The following is a 25,844-nucleotide window of genomic DNA, read 5'->3' on the forward strand; positions in this document are numbered from 1 at the left end:
CTAGGGAAAGGTCACTGGTTTGAATCCATGAGCAGCCATAAAGAAGATTTCCCAAGAAAAGATAAACAAAAGAATTTAAATAATAGTCACAGCAGAATGAACAGAATATAAAGAAGACACAGACACAATGAAGAGTTCATTCATTTTTATTCTTATCTATTATCAAATTTAGTTTAATTTTATCATCCAGAGCCATTTATAGGATTTACTGCATAAAAAGGATGTGAACCAGAGGAAGGCAAAACAACCCCATGCGTGGGGGAAAAATTCCTTCCTGACCCCAAGTAATGGCGATCGGCTAATCCCTGGTTCACTGCAGTGTCAGCTCTGGATGGAGCCCTGTCAGCTCTGGATGGAGCCCTTTCACACCTTTACATGGACTATGTTATACATATCTAATATATGTATATGTTATCGTTATATCTAGGCTATTTAAAGCTTATGTCTAACTAAGGGCGCACTTGCACTAGTCGATGATTGGGAAATAAAGTTTCTTACATTTCTATGTTTATCCTTTTTTCCAGTACTTATCCTTTTTTACCAAAACTAATCCTTCTTTATCAAAATATATCCTTCCCTACCTATACTTTTCCTTTTTTAGTTATATTTATCCTTTCTTAACCTTTTAAAACTATATTTATCCTTTTTTACTTATACTTACCCTTAACCTTTTTTTTTACCTATACTTATCCTTACTTACATATGCTTATCTTTTTTTATTGATTGAATATTAAATATACTTTTTTACCAGTTCTTATCTTCTTTTACCTAAACTTGCATTTTCTTACCTATACTTATCCTTTCCTACCTATATTTTTTTTTTATTTTGTTTAATTTTAAATATATTGATCTTTTCTTTTCTTTTTTTTTACTATAATTATCCTTTTTTACCTATACTCATTGTTTCTTACCTATTCTTATTTATATTTACCTATACTTATACTTATTTACCCAAATTTATCCTTTTGTACCTATATTTAATTCTACTTATCTTTTCTTACCTATATTTACCTATACTCATCCTTTTTAACCTATTGTTATCCTTTTTTATCTATACTTATCTTTTTTTCCCTATATTTACCTATACTTATCGTTTCTTACCTATTCTTTACCTTTTTTGTCTATACTTTCTTCTTACCTATACTTTTACTTTCTTACTTATACTTACCTATGTTTATATGTTTATTCTATTCTTACCTATTCTTACTTATGCTTATCGTTTTTTTACCTATACTTATCCTCTCTTTCCTATATTTACCTATACTTATTACTTATAGTTATCAATGTGGAGGTCCCTGATGATGTTGGACATCCAATCTTCTGGTCATCCTTCTCTTCATGGTCTTCTGTCAATGTGGAGGTCCCTGATGATGTTGGACATCCAATCTTCTGGTCATCCATCTCTTCATGGTCTTCTGGAAGCTCAGGTACACAGCTTGCTCTGATATTATTGAGCTGGTGTCTTGTTGAGGGTTTTCTAGTTGACAAATGAAAACCCTCTGAACATGGCCTGGTCCTCTGGTGTTATAGATAACGCAGCCTCTGCCGCTTGGATCTTGTCAAGCTTAAAAGCACGGAACCTGGGTTTAGGCTTAGTTGGCTAAAGAAAAAGATGCAGAAAAAAGTCATGGTAAACTTGGTGACTAATCAAAACAGTCTTGTCTTGAAGTATTGAAAAAAAAAAAGCTCATTATTAAAGGAACGTTTTCAAATGTAAATATAATACCTTAGTGATAAAATCAGACATGCGCCGTTAATAAATTTAATTGTCCAACCAGCCCAATCGTTTATAATAGAAATGTAAATAATAACGCCATCCAAATTATTTTCCAACACTGATATTAAACATAATGTATCACAGAGCCAAAAGCGTAGAAGCTTGTAGGACAGTATCTTATTCAGATCCATGTGATAATTCTGTACATTTACTTACTACAGGGATGTATGGTGGGACCATCCTAAGGGCTTCCACTGAGACCCAATTGATTCGCTGGAAGAAGGGGTGTTCTCGAATGTTACCATTGACTCCTAACCGCTGGACAGGATCTTCCTGGAGGAGCTGTTCAATGATGTCCTTGGCGCCGGAGGATGATTCATCAAAGAGTGAGGGATGGTAGTTACACTCTCTGGTAAGCATTTCGTTTAAGATGATTCCAAATGAGTACCAGTCTACTCCGGCGTTATACTCCTCCTTGTCCAGGATCTGCCATAGAGAAGCATTATTAGTAGTGCTACCTCTTGTATGTCACCGTACTTATATGTCACTCATATTGTTGTGTGATTCTACAGTAAATGACAGTAAGTCTTACTACGTAATCAAGAGACAAAATGGATCTTTCATAATTATGCTCCATAAATTAAATTAATAAAGGATATTAAAAATCAAAATGAATGTAATATATATGATTGTGACGGCGCACACAACGCTCAGCTCAGTGTGTTTCTGGCTCAGACTTTAACCCCTTCACCCCCGGGCGATTTTCAGTTTTTCCTCCCCTTCTTACAAGAGCCATAACTTTTTTATTATTCCATCCACATAATCACATGAGGGCTTGTGTATTGCAGGACGGGTTGTACTTTTGAATGACATCATTCATTTTATCCCGTGTTGCACTTGAAAGTGTTAAAAAATTCCAAGGACTTTGAAATTGCAAAAAAAGTGCAAATTCACAATTTCTTTTTTTTAATTTTTTTATTTATCATGTTCATTATACTGTAAAGCTGACCTGGGAATATGATTATCCTGGTCAGTACAATTACACAGATACCAAACGTGATGATATTTTTATTGATACAATGTTTTGATCACCTCTTATTGCATTTTATTACAATGTTGGGCGGCCAAAAAACATAATTTTGGTGTTTCGATTTTTTTTTTTCATTACGCCGTTTACGGCTCACATTAATTTATTTTATATTTTGAGTGATCGAACTTTTACAAACACAGCAATACGAGATATGTGTATTTTTTTTTAAATTGTTTTATTTTTAATGGGCAAAAGGGGCGTGATTTGAACATTTCTGTATTTTTTAGTTCCCTTATATTTTTAAAAACATTTTTTTTACTTTTTTACTGTATTTATTTGTCTCCTGAGGGGAATTGAAACTGTGACTGTCTGATCGCTGATGCACTGCTGTGTATAGCTAAAATCACAATCTCCTATGAATGGCAGCTAAACACTGGCTTTCACAGGAGTACTGTCATGACAAGGACAGAGGTCTTCAGTAGACCCCCGAATGTCATGGTAACCCATCAGCGCCCTGTAATCATGTCACAGGTGTGCCGATGAATGTGTGGAAAAACGCGCCCCCTGCCAGCGCGTATTAAATGTCACTGTCAAAGATTGACAGTGAGATTTATCAGGTTAATGGCTGCAGTCGGAGTAGTGTTACACCCGCAGCTGTTAAAAGCCTGTGATGGCTGATTAAATCAGCCATCATCAGCATGAAAAGATGTTGGCTTGGCGTGCAACACCGCATCAAAGGCAGGGACATGACATATGACTGACATGTCATGAAGGGGTTAAGTAGCTGTCTGTGACATTATGGCTGATAGTATTGAGGTGATGCGGGCCTTGTCTAATATACACAGAGCAACTTAGTCCAATATACTTGATACTTCAGATACTTGTTATCTAATAAATGTAATACATGCAAATAAAATAATACATTTTCCTGTATCATTATTACACATTCTATTGCCAGTTTAGGACATCTATGTTCCTGATAACTCTACATTACACCTGGTCGGTCTTAGTTCACTATCCATGTAGACATGCGGGATAGGAGTAATAGGAGACTTCCCATTTGGTGATTCTGGGGTTTATAGCAGTGAAGCACCCAGAGATCACACATTTTTCACCTGTTCTGGGGATGGGTGATATATTGAGGTCATCAATGTAAGATTGGTGGGTGCCAACACCCGTCAGTCCCACTGATTAGCTGTTATCACCTTCACCGGTGGTTGGATATAACCAATAAACAGACGTATGATGTTCGGCTCTGATTACATCACGTTGCTGCCAGAGATAAGAACAGCTAATCAGTGGGATCAGACCCGCATTGATTTTATATTGATGAACTAGCCTAAATAAAGCTCATCAATGTGAAAGTATCCAAAAAACCTTTTAAACGCAAAAAATAATAGCATTCTATTCTCACCTCAGGAGCCATGTAACCCACGGTCCCAGCGAAACTGGTGGCTGTCCGGTCTCCATGCATGTTCTCGAGTGCAAGACCGTAATCCGTGATCTTAATGTGGCCCGTATCAGTCACCAGGATGTTCTCGGGCTTTAGGTCTCTGTAAGAAAAAGAAAAGTAACCTGAGTATAATGGTATAAAGTAAGTGTTCTTCTTATATCTGTGGTCAAATGATGACACGTGAATGAACATAATTGTCTCTTACTGCTGTACTTTCCTCATTTAAGATAACTCCTTTACTATATGGCCTAACTGTACCACTGTAGGGATCACTGTATTACATGTGACGGACGCTCAGCTGCAGCTTCCTGACAGTGATACCAGATAGGACTACTAGACACCAGCTACAAGGCATGAGTATGCAGGTCACCAGGGTGGAGGGACTGAGTGCAGCTAAGCTTTAAGGCCTCGTGCACATGATTATATTTTCGGTAAGAGTGTGATCTGACAAAACATCGGATAGCACTCGGACCAATATTATTCTATGGGCCCGTGTACATGTCCGTTTTTATCCTCGGACCGATCACAGCATGCCCGAGTTGGATAAAATCATCGGAACACACTCGGCCATGCAAGTCAATGAGTCCATGGAAAACATCGGACTGCACTCGGATGATTTCCACGGACTGACAGAATTGAGAAGATGGAGACAACATTTTTTCTGATGAGAAGATGGAAAAAAAATATCACACTATGATCAAATTCTGTTCAGAGTTTAATCAACGTGTGATTTGCATAATCGTCCGGATTCTCTTAGGTGACAGAATATACTCTGGTGTGAATCAGCCTAACACTGACTAAATTACCTGTGGATGACGCCCTTAGAATGGAGGAACTGGATCCCACACACCAGTTCGGCGGCATAGAATCTGACAAAGAGAAAATGAATAAGAATCAGTTCCCATACATAGTAAACTTGGGAATTTATATCAGTCAATAGGAGCATTATTCTATATTATTCCTCTCATAGGATAATTTTCTATGATTACGCTAAGCATTTTCATTTCAGTTACAGTAAGCAACAATCAGAGTGACTCTGAGCTCCTGAAGAGACTGTTATAAAGTATTTCTACATTCAGAAAGAGAGAGAATCAAAGGACCTGACATGTCAGGAGTGGAAGTAACACTGTGACCTACAGTATCTCACTACCCTTTTATATACAACGTAGCTTGGAGGTTTTTTTTAAAGGGGTTATCTGGTCTCAGAAGAAAAGTCTGCAGTTACTCTGTGTGACTTCCGAATCGTGACGGTGTAAAAAGCGCACACTGTCAATATTGCAGTCTCGAGAATGTATGTATGTAAATTACATACTTACCATTATATGCCGACTATACTCCTGCAGGTCTCTCAATTCACTCCTATTGAGAGACCCAGGTAAAGTATGTAAAGTGTACACGTGATCACAGGATCGCCCACCTGAATGGGGTATGGGCATTGCACGCAGTCACAATTTGGCACTCTGCCGTCATGTAAAATGACTGCTGACTTTTCTTCTGAGACTGGACAATTCCTTTAACACATTACCTGGCACTGGTGATGTCAAGCGGCCCCCTCCTGTGTAGAAGTTGGTAAAAGTCCCCGCAGCTCATGTATTCCATACCAAGAAAAACATTCATCTGTAACATGGAACATTTGCATTTATTATACAGTAAAGATATATACACATTTCAGTACTTGAAGGGGTTTTCCATCCAAGAACGTTAAAGCACATTGCTAATATATGTAGTCATTCAATAAAAAGGTGGTTTAACTGCTGTGAAACCTAAAATTGTAAACAATGATATAGAATATATTAACAAATTTAGAAATTCTTGTTTCAGCCAGTGTTTAGTAATTATTTTTCTTTTAATTATAGACATAGGCCCAGATTCGACACTTGCATTTTTTTCATCACTTTCCTTTTTGGTCTTGTTTTATTTGTTGCTGTTTTTGGTTCAAATTCTTCAAAATGGCGCACACAATTCAAGACATCAGTGCAAAGTCAAAAATGGTCTTTTTCTGCAACTTTTTGGCCCCAAAAATCAGACATTTTCAAATTGGCCAAAAGATATGGGCAAAAAATTGGCATACTCAAAAAAAAACACCAAATTAGACTGGAATGAAGATCGCGTCATATTTGCGACTTTTAAAAAAATCAGAATTGATGAATCAGGTAAAAACATCTGGAATCACTAAACTCTGCCCACAAAGTGAAAAAAAGCAGGCAAGCTCATATAAAATAATGAATTGGGTGCAAACAAAAACGGCGCAAAACACACAAAGCCAGACAAAAAACAGACTTAAAAGCAATGATGAATCAAGTCCATAATGTTATCTCTCTGTTTTGTATAGGGCTGCTATTCAGTAGCTGTTTTCTGTGCATCCTACTTCCCAAAAAGTGGAATAAAAGATAGTTATAAAGTCCTGTATGCTCCCAAATAATATCAACGTAAAGTGCAGGCTATGCAGAAAAAAACAGCTACCGTAAAGGGATTATTCAGGTTAGGAAAAAGTCTTTTCTTCCAGAAAAAAGTGATGCTGCCCATGAGCTGTGCCTGGCATTTTGGCTCAGCCACACTCAAGACTATACAAAGCCATTTTGTTCTGAACATTACTACCTCTATATCACCTCTGTACCCTCTATATCCTCTCTGTACCCTCTATATCACCTCTGTACCCTCTATATCACCTCTGTACCCTCTATATCCTCTCTGTACCCTCTATATCACCTCTGAACCCTCTATATCACCTCTGTACCCTCTATATCCTCTCTGTACCCTCTATATCACCTCTGTACCCTCTATATCCTCTCTGTACCCTCTATATCACCTCTGTACCCTCTATATCACCTCTGTACCCTCTGTATCCTCTCTGTACCCTCTATATCACCTCTGTACCCTCTATATCCTCTCTGTACCCTCTATATCACCTCTGTACCCTCTATATCACCTCTGTACCCTCTATATCACCTCTGGAAAATTTGTCCCTGGCAGAGGTATTGTCCATTGAGCAGTGAAATTTGTAGTGCATGTAGTGACATTTGTTAAAGGGGTTTTCCACTCTTATGATGTACTTATCCTTAGAATAGGTCATTAATATCAGATTGGTTGGTCTGATCAGCTGTTACCATCTCCTCCAAAAGCTGTATGTAAACAGTGTTCGGAGCAAACAAGGTTTAGTGGTCGCTTCTGGTACTGCAGGACGGCTCCTATTCAGGCGAATAGGTCATCAACATTAAAGAAGTGGCAAAACCTTTTAGCACTAAGTAGTCACAATTCTACCTTGGTCTGGAATGCGAAGTCTGCGTGGACCAGGAAGGGGCTTCCAGATGCCAGCTGAAGAACTCGCCTCTCCACCATCACATCCAGCTTATCACCTCCGGCTAGCAGGGCTCTTTTGCTGATGATCTTAACAGCAAATTCTTGGCGGGTTAAAGTATCTTCCGCCATCAGGACCTTTCCAAAGCTTCCGAAGCCAAGCACATGGTGGAATAATAATCTCTCCTTGATGGAATGAGAGGTTGTGCTGGAGCTGGATGGCCGAACACCGCTGCATCCTATCAGGGGAGAAAAATGGCAAATATAAATCTATAATTCAATAAATCTAACATTTACAGGACATTATTCAGACTGAGGAAATCTATGTAAAGCTTGTACTTCATTTTATAAATTGTGTTAATGGATTTTATTAATAAGTAACTTTGTATTCATGTAATCAACATTACATAATTTTGTCTGTTAAAGAGGAGACGTCATAAAATGATTATATTTCCATTATACACTTGGCTGTGATGAGGTTGAACAATATGAACAATTAAAGGGTTTTTCAATAATGACACCTATCACTAGTGACAAATCGCATGGATTTCACCGGGACATTCAATTTACAGTGAATTTATTCTCTGCAAATTCAAATGTCTATTTTTCACTTTTTTTTTTACAAAGGACAAGTAAAACATTTTTAAATTGCATTCCCCTTTGCATAAAAATTATTTTTAGATATTCAACGTATTTTTCTTTTCAATGGGGGCAGGGCTAGAAACAGTGATTCAAACTGGCTCTTTTTTATTTATGCAATTTTTCTACTTTATTTTTGCTTTTTTTATTTATTGTTTCATATATTTTACACACTATGCCCTCCATAAAGCCTTAAAGACCTTTGGGGGACATTTTCGTGTTTTAATATTCTTGTTATTGCTAATTTGCCCTGTAACTGAGACTGGTATATAAACCCCAGTTACAGGAGAATTTCAGCCTCCTGCCTGCATGGGAAAGCTGACTTGATCTCCTAAGACCCAGCAGCCCCTGCTCCTGCCCCACAGCTAGCGATCACATGTTTCCTGGATCTGGACAAGGCAGCATGGTCGGTGCTTCTTAATCTCTTAATCTGTAGACACAAGTGCTGGTTTAGCACTGAGTTTACAGCCATGGAGATGGTACATATGGTAATAAGCCATGTTTTACCCTCTGTCTGGGAAGTCTGGCTGTGTATGACAGCCTGCTCCCCACCTCACAGCTTCATGATCTTGTGCAAGCTGCTTACAATCCACTGACGTTTTAGAACGTTAATGCTGAGTAATAAGTGGACTGCCCAGAAATATATTATCTATGTGTCATCCAGGAGCATAGCTCCCAACTTCTGAAGAAGAGAAAGAGGGATAAAGCATGCGGCCACACCCCAATCCACGCCCATTTACCATGTCGTTCTTGTCTAGCGGGAGGAGATGTCAGAGGGGCGGTGGTAGTGAAAGAAATTCAGCAGACGCCTGTCCACTGTATCCGGTACCGTTGGCACTAGGGACTAGCGGATCGATTCACAGGACTGTGGTCCAGCGTCCAGGTCAGGGCTACTTGGTGGCTGGATGGGAGGCCGTGGACCTCTTACCTTCCGGCGTCCTTGTTGTGGCTTTTGATCACCCAGGGCTGGTGCAACATCATCTGTGCATCCTGCTACTCTCTATTTGGGTCCTGTGTATTTATTCTTTGTTCAATCACAGTCTGAGCCACCAGAACTTTCTCATCTTTCTGTAGCTTCACTATACGACATCTGTATACCTCCCAACTCTTAAGGAAGGGAAAGGGCGATAAAATTTGCGGTGCGCAGAGCCCGCTGCTGTACTTTTCAGCCATGCCACCAATAGTTAGCAAGTACCTGCCTGTAAATTCTTCACCCCTTAAGAAAAAAATCCAAAAGTCCCGGATAACAACTTTAATTGCCCCAATTAACCAACAGCACATTATTCTTACTTGTGGCCTTAAAAGAGAATGGATCTGTCAAAGTCAGTCAGGTGACCATGTGATTGCATGGTCTAAATAGAAGCATGGGCTGATGTTTCTAATCTCTCTATATCACTGACCAAGCAAAAACAAACATCCCCAGCAGCAGCAGCAGCATCTGTGTGCTCCGTCCTGCTTGCTCTGAGTCCCGTGTGGGACCCTGAGGGGCAGACACAGGTTTATCACCACTTGTCTCACAGCGCTCTGTAGTGGCTGCTGATTCTAGTTACTTCGCTCACAGGAGGACACAAGCGCTGTATGTGGCCGCTCTCTGCATGATAGCTAACTGCTCATGTGTGAGCCTATGAGGTTCATAGGTAGGAACAGAGGACAGGGTGGGGCGTAGTCAGAAATCAGGGGGGTTGTGACCTGAAGCCAGGGGGTGTGTGACCTGAAGCCAGAGGGGGAGTGGCGGCTACTTTTCACTGCAGTGCGAACAGTAGCTCCCGCCCAGGTGTGCGGGGAAGAGTCTCAAAATAGGGACTGTCCCGCTGTATCCGGGACAGCTGGGAGCTATGCCAGAAGCAATGGCATACCGCTATTGGTGACAGGCTGCGCCACTACTATGGGGCCCGTGAGACTTGGGGCCCGCACTGGGCCCTCCCTGCACTGAGCCCCGCCTCCACCCATCAGCACCTGCACTGCCCGGCCACCCGCACAGAATGATGGGGGTGGAAGCTTCAGCTGACGCTCCCTCCTCCATCATCATTGCTCATACTGACGGCGGGAGGGGGGGGCCTAGTGCGAGCAATGATGATGGACAATCAGCTGATGCTTCGATGTCCGACACTTCACACGGTACGATGAGGATACTGGAGGATTGGGTGCAACCAAGAGAGGTGTATACTGTATTTATTTTTTTTATATCAGTGACTGTTGACCATAATACTGTATGAGGGTTGCATTATATAGTGTGGAGGACCATGGGGGTGCATTATATTTTATGCAGGACTGGGGGGATGCATTATATTTTAAGCAGGACCATGGGGAATGCTTTATATTGTATGGAGGATCATGGGGGGTGCATTATATTGTATGGAGGATAATGGGGGTGCATTATATTGTATGGAGGACCAGGTAGAGAGAATTTTATTATATGGGGGACCATGGGGAGAGCATTTTATTATATATAGAACCACGGTGAGAGCATTTTATTATCTGGAGGACCATGGAGGTGCATTAGATTCTATGGAGGACCCCGGCGAGTGCAGTGTATTTTATGGATAACCATGGGGAGTGCGTGCACTATATTTTATGGAGGACGAAGGGAGATCATTATAGTCTATGGAGGACCATGGGGAGTGCATAATACTATATGGAGGATTATGGGGGGTGCATTATACTATATGAAGGCTATGTGGGGCCATTATAATATGTGGTGGTCAATTATACTGTATGCAAGAAATTATACAGTGTGAAGGTTTGTGTTGGGTCCATTATACTGTTTGCAGGGCTAGTGTAGGCCATTATACTGTATGTAGGTCTAATATAGTGCATGGAGAGCTGTGTGGGGGTCACAGTTGGGGGATCATACTGTGTTGGGGTCACCATACTTTGCCTTGGGAGTTGAGGTGGGGTACAATAGAGTCATTATACTGTGCATGTGGAGGAATTCACCATGGGGGTATCATATTGTGTTTGGGGTCACTTTTGTTTGCATAAAACTTTATGGGGGCAATGGAAGAGGAATCTAGGACTTCAGCAGGAGGAAAATTACTATGGAGAGGCTGGAAGGTTGTGAGATATGCTCTTCTGTTATATCTACACATTCTCCCTTCATTATAGGGAATTGGGTCATGTGAACTCCAGTCTGACAACTATTCCAGTACATGCACTAATGTGTTGACAGGAAGTCAGTCTCTGATGTCATGTGATCTGTAAGATGACCTCATCACCAATCAAATCCTTCCTGGCAGCTCAGACTCTTTCTCTCACCACCCAGCTTCAGCCTCCTTGTCGCTCTGTACATCCTCCCATTCAGCTAAAGACATCTTTGAAGACTTGTCTAAAAGAAATCATGTGTTTGCTGCCATTGCAGCCAGTCATAGAGCAGCAACTGAAGCCGCATTACGTAAAGAATCATCAGAGGTGTAGCTAGGGGGTTAGCTCAGGGGACACAAAACATCTGAGTGGGCCCCTAACCAGGTAACTGTGGGTACAACTATGGTTGTGAACCCTGATTGTGGGTATATAGGATCCTCAGGAGATGAACGCTCTGAAAATGAATCTCTACACTAAGACCGACACTGATATTATCACCATAAGGTGACCATATAGTGGTAGATACTATTGCTGCAGAACATACAAGTAATCACAATACAGTTATATATAGTAACTTACAGCTGATATTCTTTGTGATGGAGTCATTCATTTTCCCGTCTTTTCCATCTGGCCCAGACCAACATGACGACTTCTCGAGCCAGGTCTCGTCTTCAAAGATTACAACAAAAACACATTTGACGTCTCACATTTCCAGACCCGTCCCCATCTATCCCCAACCTGCACAAACACCTCATCCTGCTGATACCCCAATACTGAGCCTCTGCTGTCAAATGTGTCCCTATTACTGCACCTACTGTGTGGTACAAAAACAGAGCTCATCTTAGTGCCCCACATAGTAATCCCACCACTGTGCCCTTTGGAAATTAATAATGCCTTATTTGTGCCCTCTAGATGGTAAAATTGCTGCCTTGAAAATATTAATGCCCTGTTCAAATACCCTAGAAAAGTGTCCACAGTTTTCCCCTTTGATAGTTACAATACTCTGAGTGCCCCTATAAAATAATGCTTCAATAATGTCCACATGACATTTAATAATGTCCACTGGGTTCCCCAATATACAGCTTCTCTGTATACAGTAGAGTGGACCCATAGCTCCCTTATACAGAGTATGATGTCCCCACAACTCCCCTATATACAGTATGATGGGCCCATAGCTCCCTTATACACAACATAATCCCCTACAGATTCCCTGTTCACAGTATGGTGGGCCCACAGCTTCCATATACACAGAACCACCATCAGTACATTAATGCAGCACCTTTTTTTACCACTTTTGGTAAATGAATGCTGTGCCAGAACCAGTAGATGACTACAGCACTAGAACCACATTTTCCTCCTCAACATACTGCCCACAAGATAGTGTGCCTTCACATTAACATCACTAATATACAATAAAAGTCCCTATAAGTTTTGGCTCTATAGGGTGCTTACCTTTCCCACTTCGGCAACAGGGTGATAGCGGCAGCAAGGTGATGGCCACAGTAGGGTGGCAGTGGCAGAAAGGTGACCGCCTCAGCAGGGTGAAGACCCCTGATCAGTTATGGATTGGTACATTTTTACACGATCAGAACCATGGTCAGTACATGAATCCATTATCAGATGCACTGTCAGTACATGAATACAACTTCTCCATACTGTGCCCCCACTTTTCCATATTGTCCCGAAAGCTCTCACCTCTCCATACCGTCCCCTCATGCTTCCATCTCTACATACTGTGCCCACACTTCTCTTTATTGTCCCAAAAGCTATCACCTCTCCATGTTATCCCGCCACACTCCCATCTCTACATACTGTTCTCCCACTTCCCCATACTGTGCCCTCACTTCTCCATATTGTTCCCCACGTTCTCAGCTCGCCATACTGTCCCCCCCATGCTCCCATCTCTACTTACTGTTCCACTACTTCTCCGTACAATCCTCTCACACTCCCACTTCTACATATGGACCCACACACTTACAATTCTCCATTCTGTACCCCCATTTCTCCATATTGTCCCCTAAACTCCCATCTCTCTATACTGTCTGCCTGCTTCTTCATATTGTGCACCACTTCTCCATACTGTCCACCCATGCTCACATTTCTACATACTGTCCCCCCACCTCTCCATAATGTCCCCCACTTCTCCATATAGTCCCCCACACCTCCATATGGTCCCCCCACTCCTCCATACAATTCCACCACACTCACTCTTCTCCATATGGCCCTCAGATGCTCCCAATTCTCCATCCTGTTCCCCCATACCCATATTGTCACCTACACTCCACCTCAACATACTGTCACCCCACTTCTTCATGTTGAACATCCATTTCTCCATATGGTCCCCACCTCTCTATAATGTCCCCCACTTCTCCAAATGGTCCCCCCACTCCTCCATATTGTTCCCATGCTTCCTCCTCTCCTTACTTTCCCAACACTTTTCTATATGGTCCACCCCCTTGCTGCTACCTCTCACAATTTTCCCCACTGGCCCATAACATGCAAGCACAAGCGTCCTTTGCCGCTCTGTGGCTCAGTGATCGCAGCAGAGTGATGAGGTCAGCTGTGTGTGCCTCCCCCGATAGCTACACTACTGGGCATCATCAAACCTGTCTGTGGGTCTGTGCACACATTAAGTATTTGGTGCAGAAATTTCTGCACCATTTCTGCATCTTTTACCAGGAATAATGCAGTGGCAAAAACACAAGCTTTTGCTGAGTTTTTTTACTTGCATTTTTGGTGTTGATTTTTCCCCACTCATTAGTATGGATGACGTCTGCAGGAAAAACGCTGAAAGAATTGATATGCTGCAGATTTATCCCCTTCACGACATGCGCCGTACATGTACGGTGCAAGTCGGAAGCAGGTGTATGAAGCCTGCTCATGCCTGGCAGATGATGGCTGTGTATAACAATCGCGGGTGGGGCACTGCTCTGACTGTGATTGTTAACCTGTTAAATGCCACTGTCAATCTCTGACAGCGGCATTTAACACGTGACGACATGCATGCCTGTCATTCCCTCCGCCCATCAGCATGCCTGTGACATTATCGCTGCTCATCCATCCATCCAGGCTGCTTATCCATCCATCCATGATGCTCATCCATCCCTGCTGCTCATCCATTCATGCTGCTAATCCATCTATCCAGGCTGCTAATCCATCCATCCATGCTGCTCATCCATCCATCCATGCTGCTCATCCATCCATCCATGTTGCTCATCCATCCATCAATGTTGCTCATCCATCCATCCATCCATCCATGTTGCTCATCCATCCATGCTGCTCATCCATCTATCATCCATCCATGCTGCTCATCCATCCATCCATGATGCTCATCCATCCATCCAGGCTGCTCATCCATCCATCCAGGCTGCTCATCCATCCATCCATGCTGCTCATCCATCCATCCATGCTGCTCATCCATCCAGTCATGCTGCCCATCCATCCATGCTGCTCATCCATCTATGCTGCTCATCCATCCATCCATCCATCCATGCTGCTCCTTCATAAAGCTCATCCATCCATGCTGCTCATCCATTCATTCATGCTGCTCATCCATCCATGCTTTTCATCCATGCTGCTCATCCATCCATCCATGCTGCTCATCTATCCATCCATGCTGCTCATCCATCCATGCTGCTCATCCATCCATCCATCCATCCATGCTGCTCCTTCATAAAGCTCATCCATCCATGCTGCTCATCCATTCATTCATGCTGCTCATCCATCCATGCTTTTCATCCATGCTGCTCATCCATCCATCCATGCTGCTCATCTATCCATCCATGCTGCTCATCCATCCATGCTGCTCATCCACCTATCCAGGCTGCTCATCCATCCATCCATGCTGCTCATCCATCCATCCTGCTCATCCATCCTTCCAACCACGCTGCTCATCCATCCATCCATTCTTTTCATATATCCTTCCATGCTGCTCATCCATCCATCCATCCATGCTGCTCATCCATCCATTCATCCATGCTGCTCATCCATCCCTGCTGCTCATGCATCCATCCATCCCTGCTGCTCATCCATCCATGCTGCACATCCATCCATCCATACTGCTCCTTCATCCATTCTGCTCATCAATCCATTCATGCTGCTCATCCATCCATCGATCCATGCTGCTCATCCATCCATGCTGCTCATTCATTCATCCATGCTGCTCATCCATCCATCCATGCTGCTCATCCATCCATCCATGCTGCTCATCCATCCATCCAACCATGCTGCTAATCCATCCAATCATGCGGCTCATCCATCCATCCAACCATGCGGCTCATCCATCCATCCATCCTTTTCATATATCCATCCATGCTGCTCATCCATCCATACATTTTTTTCATTTATCCATCCATGCTGCTCATCGATCCATCCATCCGTGTTGCTCATCCATCCATTCATCCATCCATGCTGCTCATCCATCCATTCATCCATCCATGCTGCTCATCCATCCATACTGCTCATTCATTCATTCATCCATCCATGCTGCTCATCCATCCATCCATTTTTTTTCATATCTATCCATGCTGCTCTTCCATCCATCCATCCATGTTGCTGATCCATCCATCAATCCGTGCTACTCATCCATCCATTCATCCATCCATCCGTGCTGCTCATCCATCCATTCATTCATCCATGCTGCTCATCCATCCATACTGCTCATTCATCCATCCATGCTGCTCATTCATCCATCCATACTGCTCATTCACCAATTCATCCATTCATGCTGCTCATCCATCCATCCATGCTGCTCATCAATCCATTCATGCTGCTCATCCATCCATCCATCCATGCTGCTCATTCATCCGTCCATGCTGCTCATCCATCCATCCATGCTGCTCATCCATCCATCTATGCTGATGCATCCATCCATCCATGCTGCTCATCCTTGAAGCTCATCCATGCAAGCTCTAAACCAGCCAACAATGCTGCTCATCCATCCATGCTGCTCATCCATCCATCCATGCTGCTCATCCATCCATCCATGCTGCTCATCCATCCGTCCATGCTGCTCATCCAGCCATCCATGCTGCTCATCCATCCATGCTGCTCATGTAACCATGCATCCATCCATCCATGCTGCTCATGTATCCATCCATGCTACTCATCCATCCATTCATGCTGCTCTTTCATCCATCCATTCTGCTCATCCATCCATTCATGCTGCTTATCCATCCATCCATGCTGTTCAGCCATCCATTCATGCTGCTCATCCATCCACCCATCCATGCTGCTCATCCATCCATCTATGCATCCATCCATTCATCCATCCATGCTGCTCATTCATCCATCCATGCTGCTCATTCATCCATCCATGCTGCTCATTCTTCCATCCATGCTGTTTATCCATTCATCCATGCTGCTCATCCATCCATCCAAGCTGCTCATCCATCCATCCATGCTGCTCATCCATCCATCCATGCTTCCATCCATGCTGCTCATCCATCCATCTATCCATGCTGCTCATTCATCCATCCATGCTGCTCATGCATCTATCCAAGCTGCTCATCCATCCATCCATCAATCGATGCTACTCATCCATCCATCCATCCATGCTGCTCATGCATCCATCCATCCATGCTGCTCATCCATCCATCAATCCATGCTGCTCATCCATCCATCCATGCTGCTCATCCATCCATCCATGCTGCTCATCCTTTCATCCATCAATCCATGCTGCTCATCCATCCATCCATACTGCTCATCCATCCATCCATGCTGCTCATCTATCCATCAATCCATGCTGCTCATCCATCCATTCATGCTGTTCACCCATCCATTCATGCTTCTCATCCATGCATCCATCCATGCATCCATCCATCCATGTTGCTCATCCATCCATCATTGCTGTTCATCCATCCATGCTGCTCATCAATGCATGCATTCATCCATGCTGCTCATCCATCCATCAAACCATGCATCCATCTATCCATCCATGCTGTTCATCCATCTATCCATGCTGCTCATCCATCCATGCTGCTCATCCATCCATGCTGCTCATCCATCCATGCATTCATCCATCCATGCATTCAACAATGCTGCTCATCCATCCATTCTGCTCATCCATTCATCCATTCTGCTCATCCATTCTGCTCATCCATCCATGCTGTTCATTCACCCATGCTGCTTTTCCATCCATGCTGCTCATCCATCCATGCTGCTTATCCATGCTGCTCATCCATTTATGCTGCTCATCCATCCATCCATGCTGCTCATCCATCCATGCTCTTCTTCCATCTATACATGCTGCTCATCCATCCTTACATGCTGCTCGTCCATCCATCCATCCATGCTGCTCATCCATCCATCCATGCTGCTCATCCATCCATCCATGCTTTTTATCCATCCATGCTGCTCATCCATCCATCCTTGCTGCTCATCCATTCATGCTGCTCATCCATCCATCGATCCATGCTGCTCATCCATCCTTGCTGCTCATCCATCCATCCATGCTTCCATCCATCCATTCTGCTCATCCATCCATCCTTGCTGCTCATCCATTCATGCTGCTCATCCATCCATCGATCCATGCTGCTCATCCATCCTTGCTGCTCATTCATCCATCCATGCTGCTCATCCATCCATCCATGCTGCTCATCCGTTCATCCATCAATCCATGCTGCTTATCCATCCATCCATACTGCTCATCCATCCTTCTATGCTGCTCATCCATCAATGCATCCATCTATGCTGCTCATCCATCCATCCATCTATGCTGCCCATCCATCCAACCATCCATGCATCCATCCATACTGGTCATCCATCCATTCATCCATTCTGCTCATCCATTCTGCTCATCCATCCATGCTGTTCATCCACCCATCCATGCTGCTCATCCATCCATCCATGCTGCTCATCCATCCATCCTTGCTGCTCATCCATTCATGCTGCTCATCCATCCATCGATCCATGCTGCTCATCCATCCTTGCTGCTCATTCATCCATCCATGCTGCTCATCCATCCATCCATGCTTCTCATCCATCCATCCATGCTGCTCATCCGTTCATCCATCAATCCATGCTGCTTATCCATCCATCCATACTGCTCATCCATCCTTCTATGCTGCTCATCCATCAATGCATCCATCTATGCTGCTCATCCATCCATCCATCTATGCTGCCTATCCATCCAACCATCCATGCATCCATCCATACTGGTCATCCATCCATTCATCCATTCTGCTCATCCATTCTGCTCATCCATCCATGCTGTTCTTCCATCCATCCATGCTGCTCATCCATCCATGCTTCTCAACCATCCATGCTGCTCATCCATCCATCCATGCTGCTCATCCATCCATGCATTCATTCATCCATCCATGCATTCAACAATGCTGCTCATCCATCCATTCTGCTCATCTGTTCATCCATTCTGCTCATCCATCCATGCTGTTCATCCACCCATGCTGCTTTCCATCCATGCTGCTCATCCATCCATGCATTCATCCATCCATTCTGCTTATCCATGCTGCTCATCCATCCATCCATGGTGCTCATCCATCCATGCTGTTCATCCATCCATAAATGCTGCTCATCCATCCATCCATGCTGCTCATCCATCCATCCATGCTTTTTATCCATCCATGCTGCTCATCCATCCATCCATGCTGCTCATCCATCCACTCATGCTGCTCTTCCATCCATGCTGCTTATCCATCCAAGCTGCTCATGCATCCATGCATTCATCCATCCATGCTGCTTATCCATGCTGCTCATCCATCCATGCTGCTCATCCATCCATCCATGCTGTTCATCCATCCATCCATGCTGCTCATCCATCCATCCATGCTGCTCATCCATCCATTCATGCTGCTCATCCATCCATCCATGCTGCTCATCCATCCATCCATGCTTCTCATCCATCCATCCATGCTGCTCATCCGTTCATCCATCAATCCATGCTGCTTATCCATCCATCCATACTGCTCATCCATCCTTCTATGCTGCTCATCCATCAATGCATCCATCTATGCTGCTCATCCATCCATCCATCTATGCTGCCCATCCATCCATCCATGCATCCATCCATACTGGTCATCCATCCATCCATCCATGCTGCTCATCCATCCATGCTTCTCATCCATCCATGCTGCTCATCCATCCATGCTGCTCATCCATCCATCCATTCTGCTCATCCATTCTGCTCATCCATCCATGCTGTTCATCCACCCATCCATGCTGCTCATCCATCCATCTATGCTGCTCATCCATCCATCCATCAATGCATCTATCCATCCATCCATGCTGTTCTTCCATCCATTCATGCTGCTCATCCTTCCATGCTTCTCAACCATCCATGCTGCTCATCCATCCATGCTGCTCATCCATCCATGCATTCATCCATCCATGCATTCAACAATGCTGCTCATCCATCCATTCTGCTCATCTGTTCATCCATTCTGCTCATCCATCCATGCTGTTCATCCACCCATGCTGCTTTCCATCCATGCTGCTCATCCATCCATGCATTCATCCATCCATTCTGCTTATCCATGCTGCTCATCCATCCATCCATGGTGCTCATCCATCCATGCTGTTCATACATCCATACATGCTGTTCATCCATCCATACATGCTGTTCATCCATCCATACATGCTGCTCATCCATCCATCCATGCTGCTCATCCATCCATCCATGCTTTTTATCCATCCATGCTGCTCATCCATCCATCCTTGCTGCTCATCCATTCATGCTGTTCATCCATCCATCGATCCATGCTGCTCATCCGTTCATTCATCAATCCATGCTGCTTATCCATCCATCCATACTGCTCATCCATCCACTCATGCTGCTCTTCCATCCATGCTGCTTATCCATCCAAGCTGCTCATGCATCCATGCATTCATCCATTCATGCTGCTTATCCATGCTGCTCATCCATCCATGCTGCTCATCCATCCATCCATGCTGTTCATCCATCCATCCATGCTGCTCATCCATCCATCCATGCTGCTCATCCATCCATCCATGCTGCTCATCCATCCATCCATGCTGCTCATCCATCCATCCTGCTCATTCATCCATTCTTGCTGCTCATCCATCCATCCATACTGCTCATTCATCCATCCATGCTGCTCATCCATCCATTCATGCTGCTCATCCATCCATCCTTGCTGCTCATCTATCCATTCACGCTGCTCATTCATCCATCCATGCTGCTCATCCATCCGTGCTGCTCATTCATCCGTCCATGCTGCTCATCCATCCATCCGTGCTGCTCATTCATTCATTCTTGCTGCTCATCCATCCATCCATGCTGCTCGTCCATGAAGCTCATCCATGCAAGCTGCTCATCCATCCCACAGTGCTGCTCATCCATCCATGCTGCTCATCCATCCATCCATGCTGCTCATCCGTTCATGCTGCTCATCCATCCATCCATCCATGCTGCTCATCCATTCATCCATGCTGCTCATCCAACCATCCATGCTGCTCATCCAGCTATCCATGCTGCTCATCCAGCCATCCATGCTGCTCATCCATCCATGCTGCTCATATATCCATGCATCCATCCATCCATGCTGCTCATGTATCCATCCATGCTACTCATCCATCCATTCATGCTGCTCATTCATCCATCCAATCTGCTCATCCATCCATTCATGCTGCTTATCCATCTATCCATGCTGCTCAGCCATCCATTCATGCTGCTCATCCACTCATCCATCCATGCTGCTCATCCATCCATCCATGCATCCATCCATTCATCCATCCATGCTGCTCATCCATCCATCCATGCTGCTCGTTCATCCATCCATGCTGTTCATTCATCCATCCATGCTGCTCATCCATCCATCCATGCTGCTCATCCATCCATCCATCCATCCATGCTGCTCATTCATCCATCCATCCATGCTGCTCATGCATCTATCCAAGCTGCTCATCCATCCATCCATCCATCAATCCAAGCTTCTCATCCATCCATCTATCCATGCTGCTCATACATCCATCAATCCATGCTGCTCATCCATCCATCAATCCATGCTGCTCATCCATCCATCCATGCTGCTCATCCGTTCATCCATCAATCCATGCTGCTTATCCATCCATCTATACTGCTCATCCATCCATCCATGCTGCTCATCCATACATCCATGCTGCTCATCCATCCATCCATCAATCCATGCTGCTCATCCTTCCATTCATCCATGCTGTTCATCCATCCATCAATCCATGCTGCTCATCCATCCATTCATGCTGCTCACCCACCCATTCATGCTTCTCATCCATCCATCCATCCATGCATCCATCCATCCATTTTGCTCATCCATCCATCCTTGCTGCTCATCCATCCATGCTGCTCAACCATCCATGCATCCATCCACGCTGCTCATCCATCCATCCATCTATGCTGCTAATCCATCCATCCATCCATGCATCCATCCATCCATACTGCTCATCCATCCATGCTGCTCATCCATCCATCCATCCATACTGCTCATCCATCCATGCTTCTCACCAATCCATGCTGCTCATCCATCCTTGCTGCTCTTCCATCCATTCTGCTCATCCATCCATTCTGCTCATTCATTCATCCATTCTGCTCATCCATTCTGCTCATCCATCCATGATGTTCATCCACCCATCCATGCTGCTCATCCATCCATTCATGCTGCTCATCCATCCATGCTGCTTATCCATCCATGCTGCTCATCCATCCATGCATTCATCCATCCATGCTGCTCATCCATCCATGCTGCTCATCCATCCATCCATGCTGTTCATCCATCCATACATGCTGCTCATCCATCCATACATGCTGCTCTTCCATCGATCCATGCTGCTCATCCATCCATCCATGCTGCTCATCCATCCATACTGCTAATCCATCCATCCAGCCATGCTTTTTATCCATCCATCCTGCTCATCCATCCTTGCTGCTCATCCATCCATCCATGCATCCATCCATCCATGCGGCTTATCCATCCACCCATGCTGCTCATCCATCCATCCATGTTGCTCATCCATCCATCCATGCTGCTCATCCATCCATCCATGTTTTTTATCCATCCATGCTGCTCATCCATCCATCCTTGCTGCTCATCCATTCATGCCGCTCATCCATCCATCGATCCATGCTGCTCATCCGTTCATTCATCAATCCATGCTGCTTATCCATCCAAGCTGCTCATGCATCCATGCATTCATCCATCCATGCTGCTTATCCATGCTGCTCATCCATCCATGCTGCTCATCCATCCATCCATGCTGTTCATCCATTCATCCATGCTGCTCATCCATCCATCCATGCTGCTCATCCATCCATCCATGCTGCTCATCCATCCATCCATGCTGCTCATCCATCCATCCATGCTGCTCATCCATCCATCCACACTACTCATTCATCCATTCTCGCTGCTTATTCATCCATTCATCCATCCATGAAGCTCATCCATCCATTCATGCTGCTCATCCATCCTTCCTTGTTGCTCATCTATCCATTCATGCTGCTCATTCATCCATCCATCCATGCTGCTCATCCATCCGTGCTGCTCATTCATCCGTCCATGCTGCTCATCCATCCATCCGTGCTGCTCATTCATTCATTCATGCTGCTCATCCATCCATCTATGCTGGTGTATCCATCCATCCATGCTGCTCATCCATGAAGCTCATCCATGCAAGCTGCTCATCCATCCCACAGTGCTGCTCCTCCATCCATGCTGCTCATCCATCCATCCATGCTGCTCATCCATTCATGCTGCTCATCCATCCATCCATGCTGCTCATCCATTCATCCATGCTGCTCATCCAACCATCCATGCTGCTCATCCAGCTATCCATGCTGCTCATCCAGCCATCCATGCTGCTCATCCATCCATGCTGCTCATATATCCATGCATCCATCCATCCATGCTGCTCATGTATCCATCCATGCTACTCATCCATCCATTCATGGTGCTCATTCATCCATCCATTCTGCTCATCCCTCCTTTCATGCTGCTTATTCATCTATCCATGCTGCTCAGCCATTCGTTCATGCTGCTCATCCACTCATCCATCCATGCTGCTCATCCATCCATCCATGCATCCATCCATTCATCCATCCATGCTGCTCGTTCATCCATCCATGCTGCTCATTCATCCATCCATGCTGCTCATCCATTCATCCATGCTGCTCATCCATCCATTCATGCTGCTCATCCATCCATGCTGCTCATCCATTCATCCATGCTGCTCATCCATGCTTTCATCCATGCTGCTCATCCATCCATCCATCCATGCTGCTCATTCATCCATCCATCCATGCTGCTCATTCATCCATCCATGCTGCTCATGCATCTATCCAAGCTGCACATCCATCCATCCATCCATCCATCCATCCATGCTGCTCATCCGTTCATCCATCAATCCATGCTGCTTATCCATCCATCCATACTGCTCATCCATCCATCCATGCTGCTCATCCATCCATGCTGCTCAACCATCCATGCATCCATCCACGCTGCTCATCCATCCATCCATCTATGCTGCTAATCCATCCATCCATCCATGCATCCATCCATCCATACTGCTCATCCATCCATCCATCCATGCTGCTCATCCATCCATCCATCCATGCTGCTCATCCATCCATCCATCCATACTGCTCATCCATCCATGCTTCTCATCAATCCATGCTGCTCTTCCATCCATTCTGCTCATCCATCCATTCTGCTCATCCATTTTGCTCATCCATTCATCCATTCTGCTCATCCATTCTGCTCATCCATCCATGATGTTCATCCACCCATCCATGCTGCTCATCCATCCATTCATGCTGCTCATCCATCCATGCTGCTTATCCATCCATGCTGCTTATCCATTCATGCATTCATCCATCCATGCTGCTCATCCATCCATGCTGCTCATCCATCCATCCATGCTGTTCATCCATCCATACATGCTGCTCATCCATCCATACATGCTGCTCATCCATCCATACATGCTGCTCTTCCATCGATCCATGCTGCTCATCCATCCATCCATGCTGCTCATCCATCCATGTTGCTGATCCATCCATCCATACTGCTCATCCATCCATGCTGCTCATCCATCCATCCATCCATACTGCTCATCCATCCATGCTTCTCACCAATCCATGCTGCTCATCCATCCATGCATTCATCCATCCATGCATTCAACAATGCTGCTCATCCATCCATTCTGCTCATCTGTTCATCCATTCTGCTCATCCATCCATGCTGTTCATCCACCCATGCTGCTTTCCATCCATGCTGCTCATCCATCCATGCATTCATCCATCCATTCTGCTTATCCATGCTGCTCATCCATCCATCCATGGTGCTCATCCATCCATGCTGTTCATACATCCATACATGCTGCTCATCCATCCATCCATGCTGCTCATCCATCCATCCACACTACTCATTCATCCATTCTCGCTGCTTATTCATCCATCCATCCATCCATGCTGCTCATCCATCCATCCATCCATACTGCTCATCCATCCATGCTTCTCATCAATCCATGCTGCTCTTCCATCCATTCTGCTCATCCATCCATTCTGCTCATCCATTTTGCTCATCCATTCATCCATTCTGCTCATCCATTCTGCTCATCCATCCATGATGTTCATCCACCCATCCATGCTGCTCATCCATCCATTCATGCTGCTCATCCATCCATGCTGCTTATCCATCCATGCTGCTTATCCATTCATGCATTCATCCATCCATGCTGCTCATCCATCCATGCTGCTCATCCATCCATCCATGCTGTTCATCCATCCATACATGCTGCTCATCCATCCATACATGCTGCTCATCCATCCATACATGCTGCTCTTCCATCGATCCATGCTGCTCATCCATCCATCCATGCTGCTCATCCATCCATGTTGCTGATCCATCCATCCATACTGCTCATCCATCCATGCTGCTCATCCATCCATCCATCCATACTGCTCATCCATCCATGCTTCTCACCAATCCATGCTGCTCATCCATCCATGCATTCATCCATCCATGCATTCAACAATGCTGCTCATCCATCCATTCTGCTCATCTGTTCATCCATTCTGCTCATCCATCCATGCTGTTCATCCACCCATGCTGCTTTCCATCCATGCTGCTCATCCATCCATGCATTCATCCATCCATTCTGCTTATCCATGCTGCTCATCCATCCATCCATGGTGCTCATCCATCCATGCTGTTCATACATCCATACATGCTGTTCATCCATCCATACATGCTGTTCATCCATCCATACATGCTGCTCATCCATCCATCCATGCTGCTCATCCATCCATCCATGCTTTTTATCCATCCATGCTGCTCATCCATCCATCCTTGCTGCTCATCCATTCATGCTGTTCATCCATCCATCGATCCATGCTGCTCATCCGTTCATTCATCAATCCATGCTGCTTATCCATCCATCCATACTGCTCATCCATCCACTCATGCTGCTCTTCCATCCATGCTGCTTATCCATCCAAGCTGCTCATGCATCCATGCATTCATCCATTCATGCTGCTTATCCATGCTGCTCATCCATCCATGCTGCTCATCCATCCATCCATGCTGTTCATCCATCCATCCATGCTGCTCATCCATCCATCCATGCTGCTCATCCATCCATCCATGCTGCTCATCCATCCATCCATGCTGCTCATCCATCCA

General features: G+C 44.7%; 1 protein-coding gene across 1 annotated transcript in view; it reads right to left on the reverse strand.

Annotated features, from left to right (window-relative positions):
• Nucleotides 1–5,931: 5,931 nt before the first annotated feature.
• LOC141167258 (SCAN domain-containing protein 3-like) overlaps nt 5,932–25,844 on the reverse strand; it is a 42,917-nt gene continuing 23,004 nt past the window's right edge. Inside the window, exons 2-3 of the mRNA XM_073654694.1 lie at nt 11,797–11,886; nt 5,932–5,963 (exon numbers count right to left, since the gene is read on the reverse strand). Coding sequence (XP_073510795.1) covers nt 5,932–5,963; nt 11,797–11,886 — 122 coding nt within the window. The remainder of the gene's footprint in view (nt 5,964–11,796; nt 11,887–25,844) is intronic.

The sequence above is a fragment of the Phyllobates terribilis genome, unplaced genomic scaffold, assembly GCF_046119375.1.
Source record: "Phyllobates terribilis strain yellow unplaced genomic scaffold, ASM4611937v1 Scaffold_11__3_contigs__length_659146591, whole genome shotgun sequence".
In the NCBI taxonomy this organism is placed as follows: Eukaryota; Metazoa; Chordata; class Amphibia; order Anura; family Dendrobatidae; genus Phyllobates; species Phyllobates terribilis.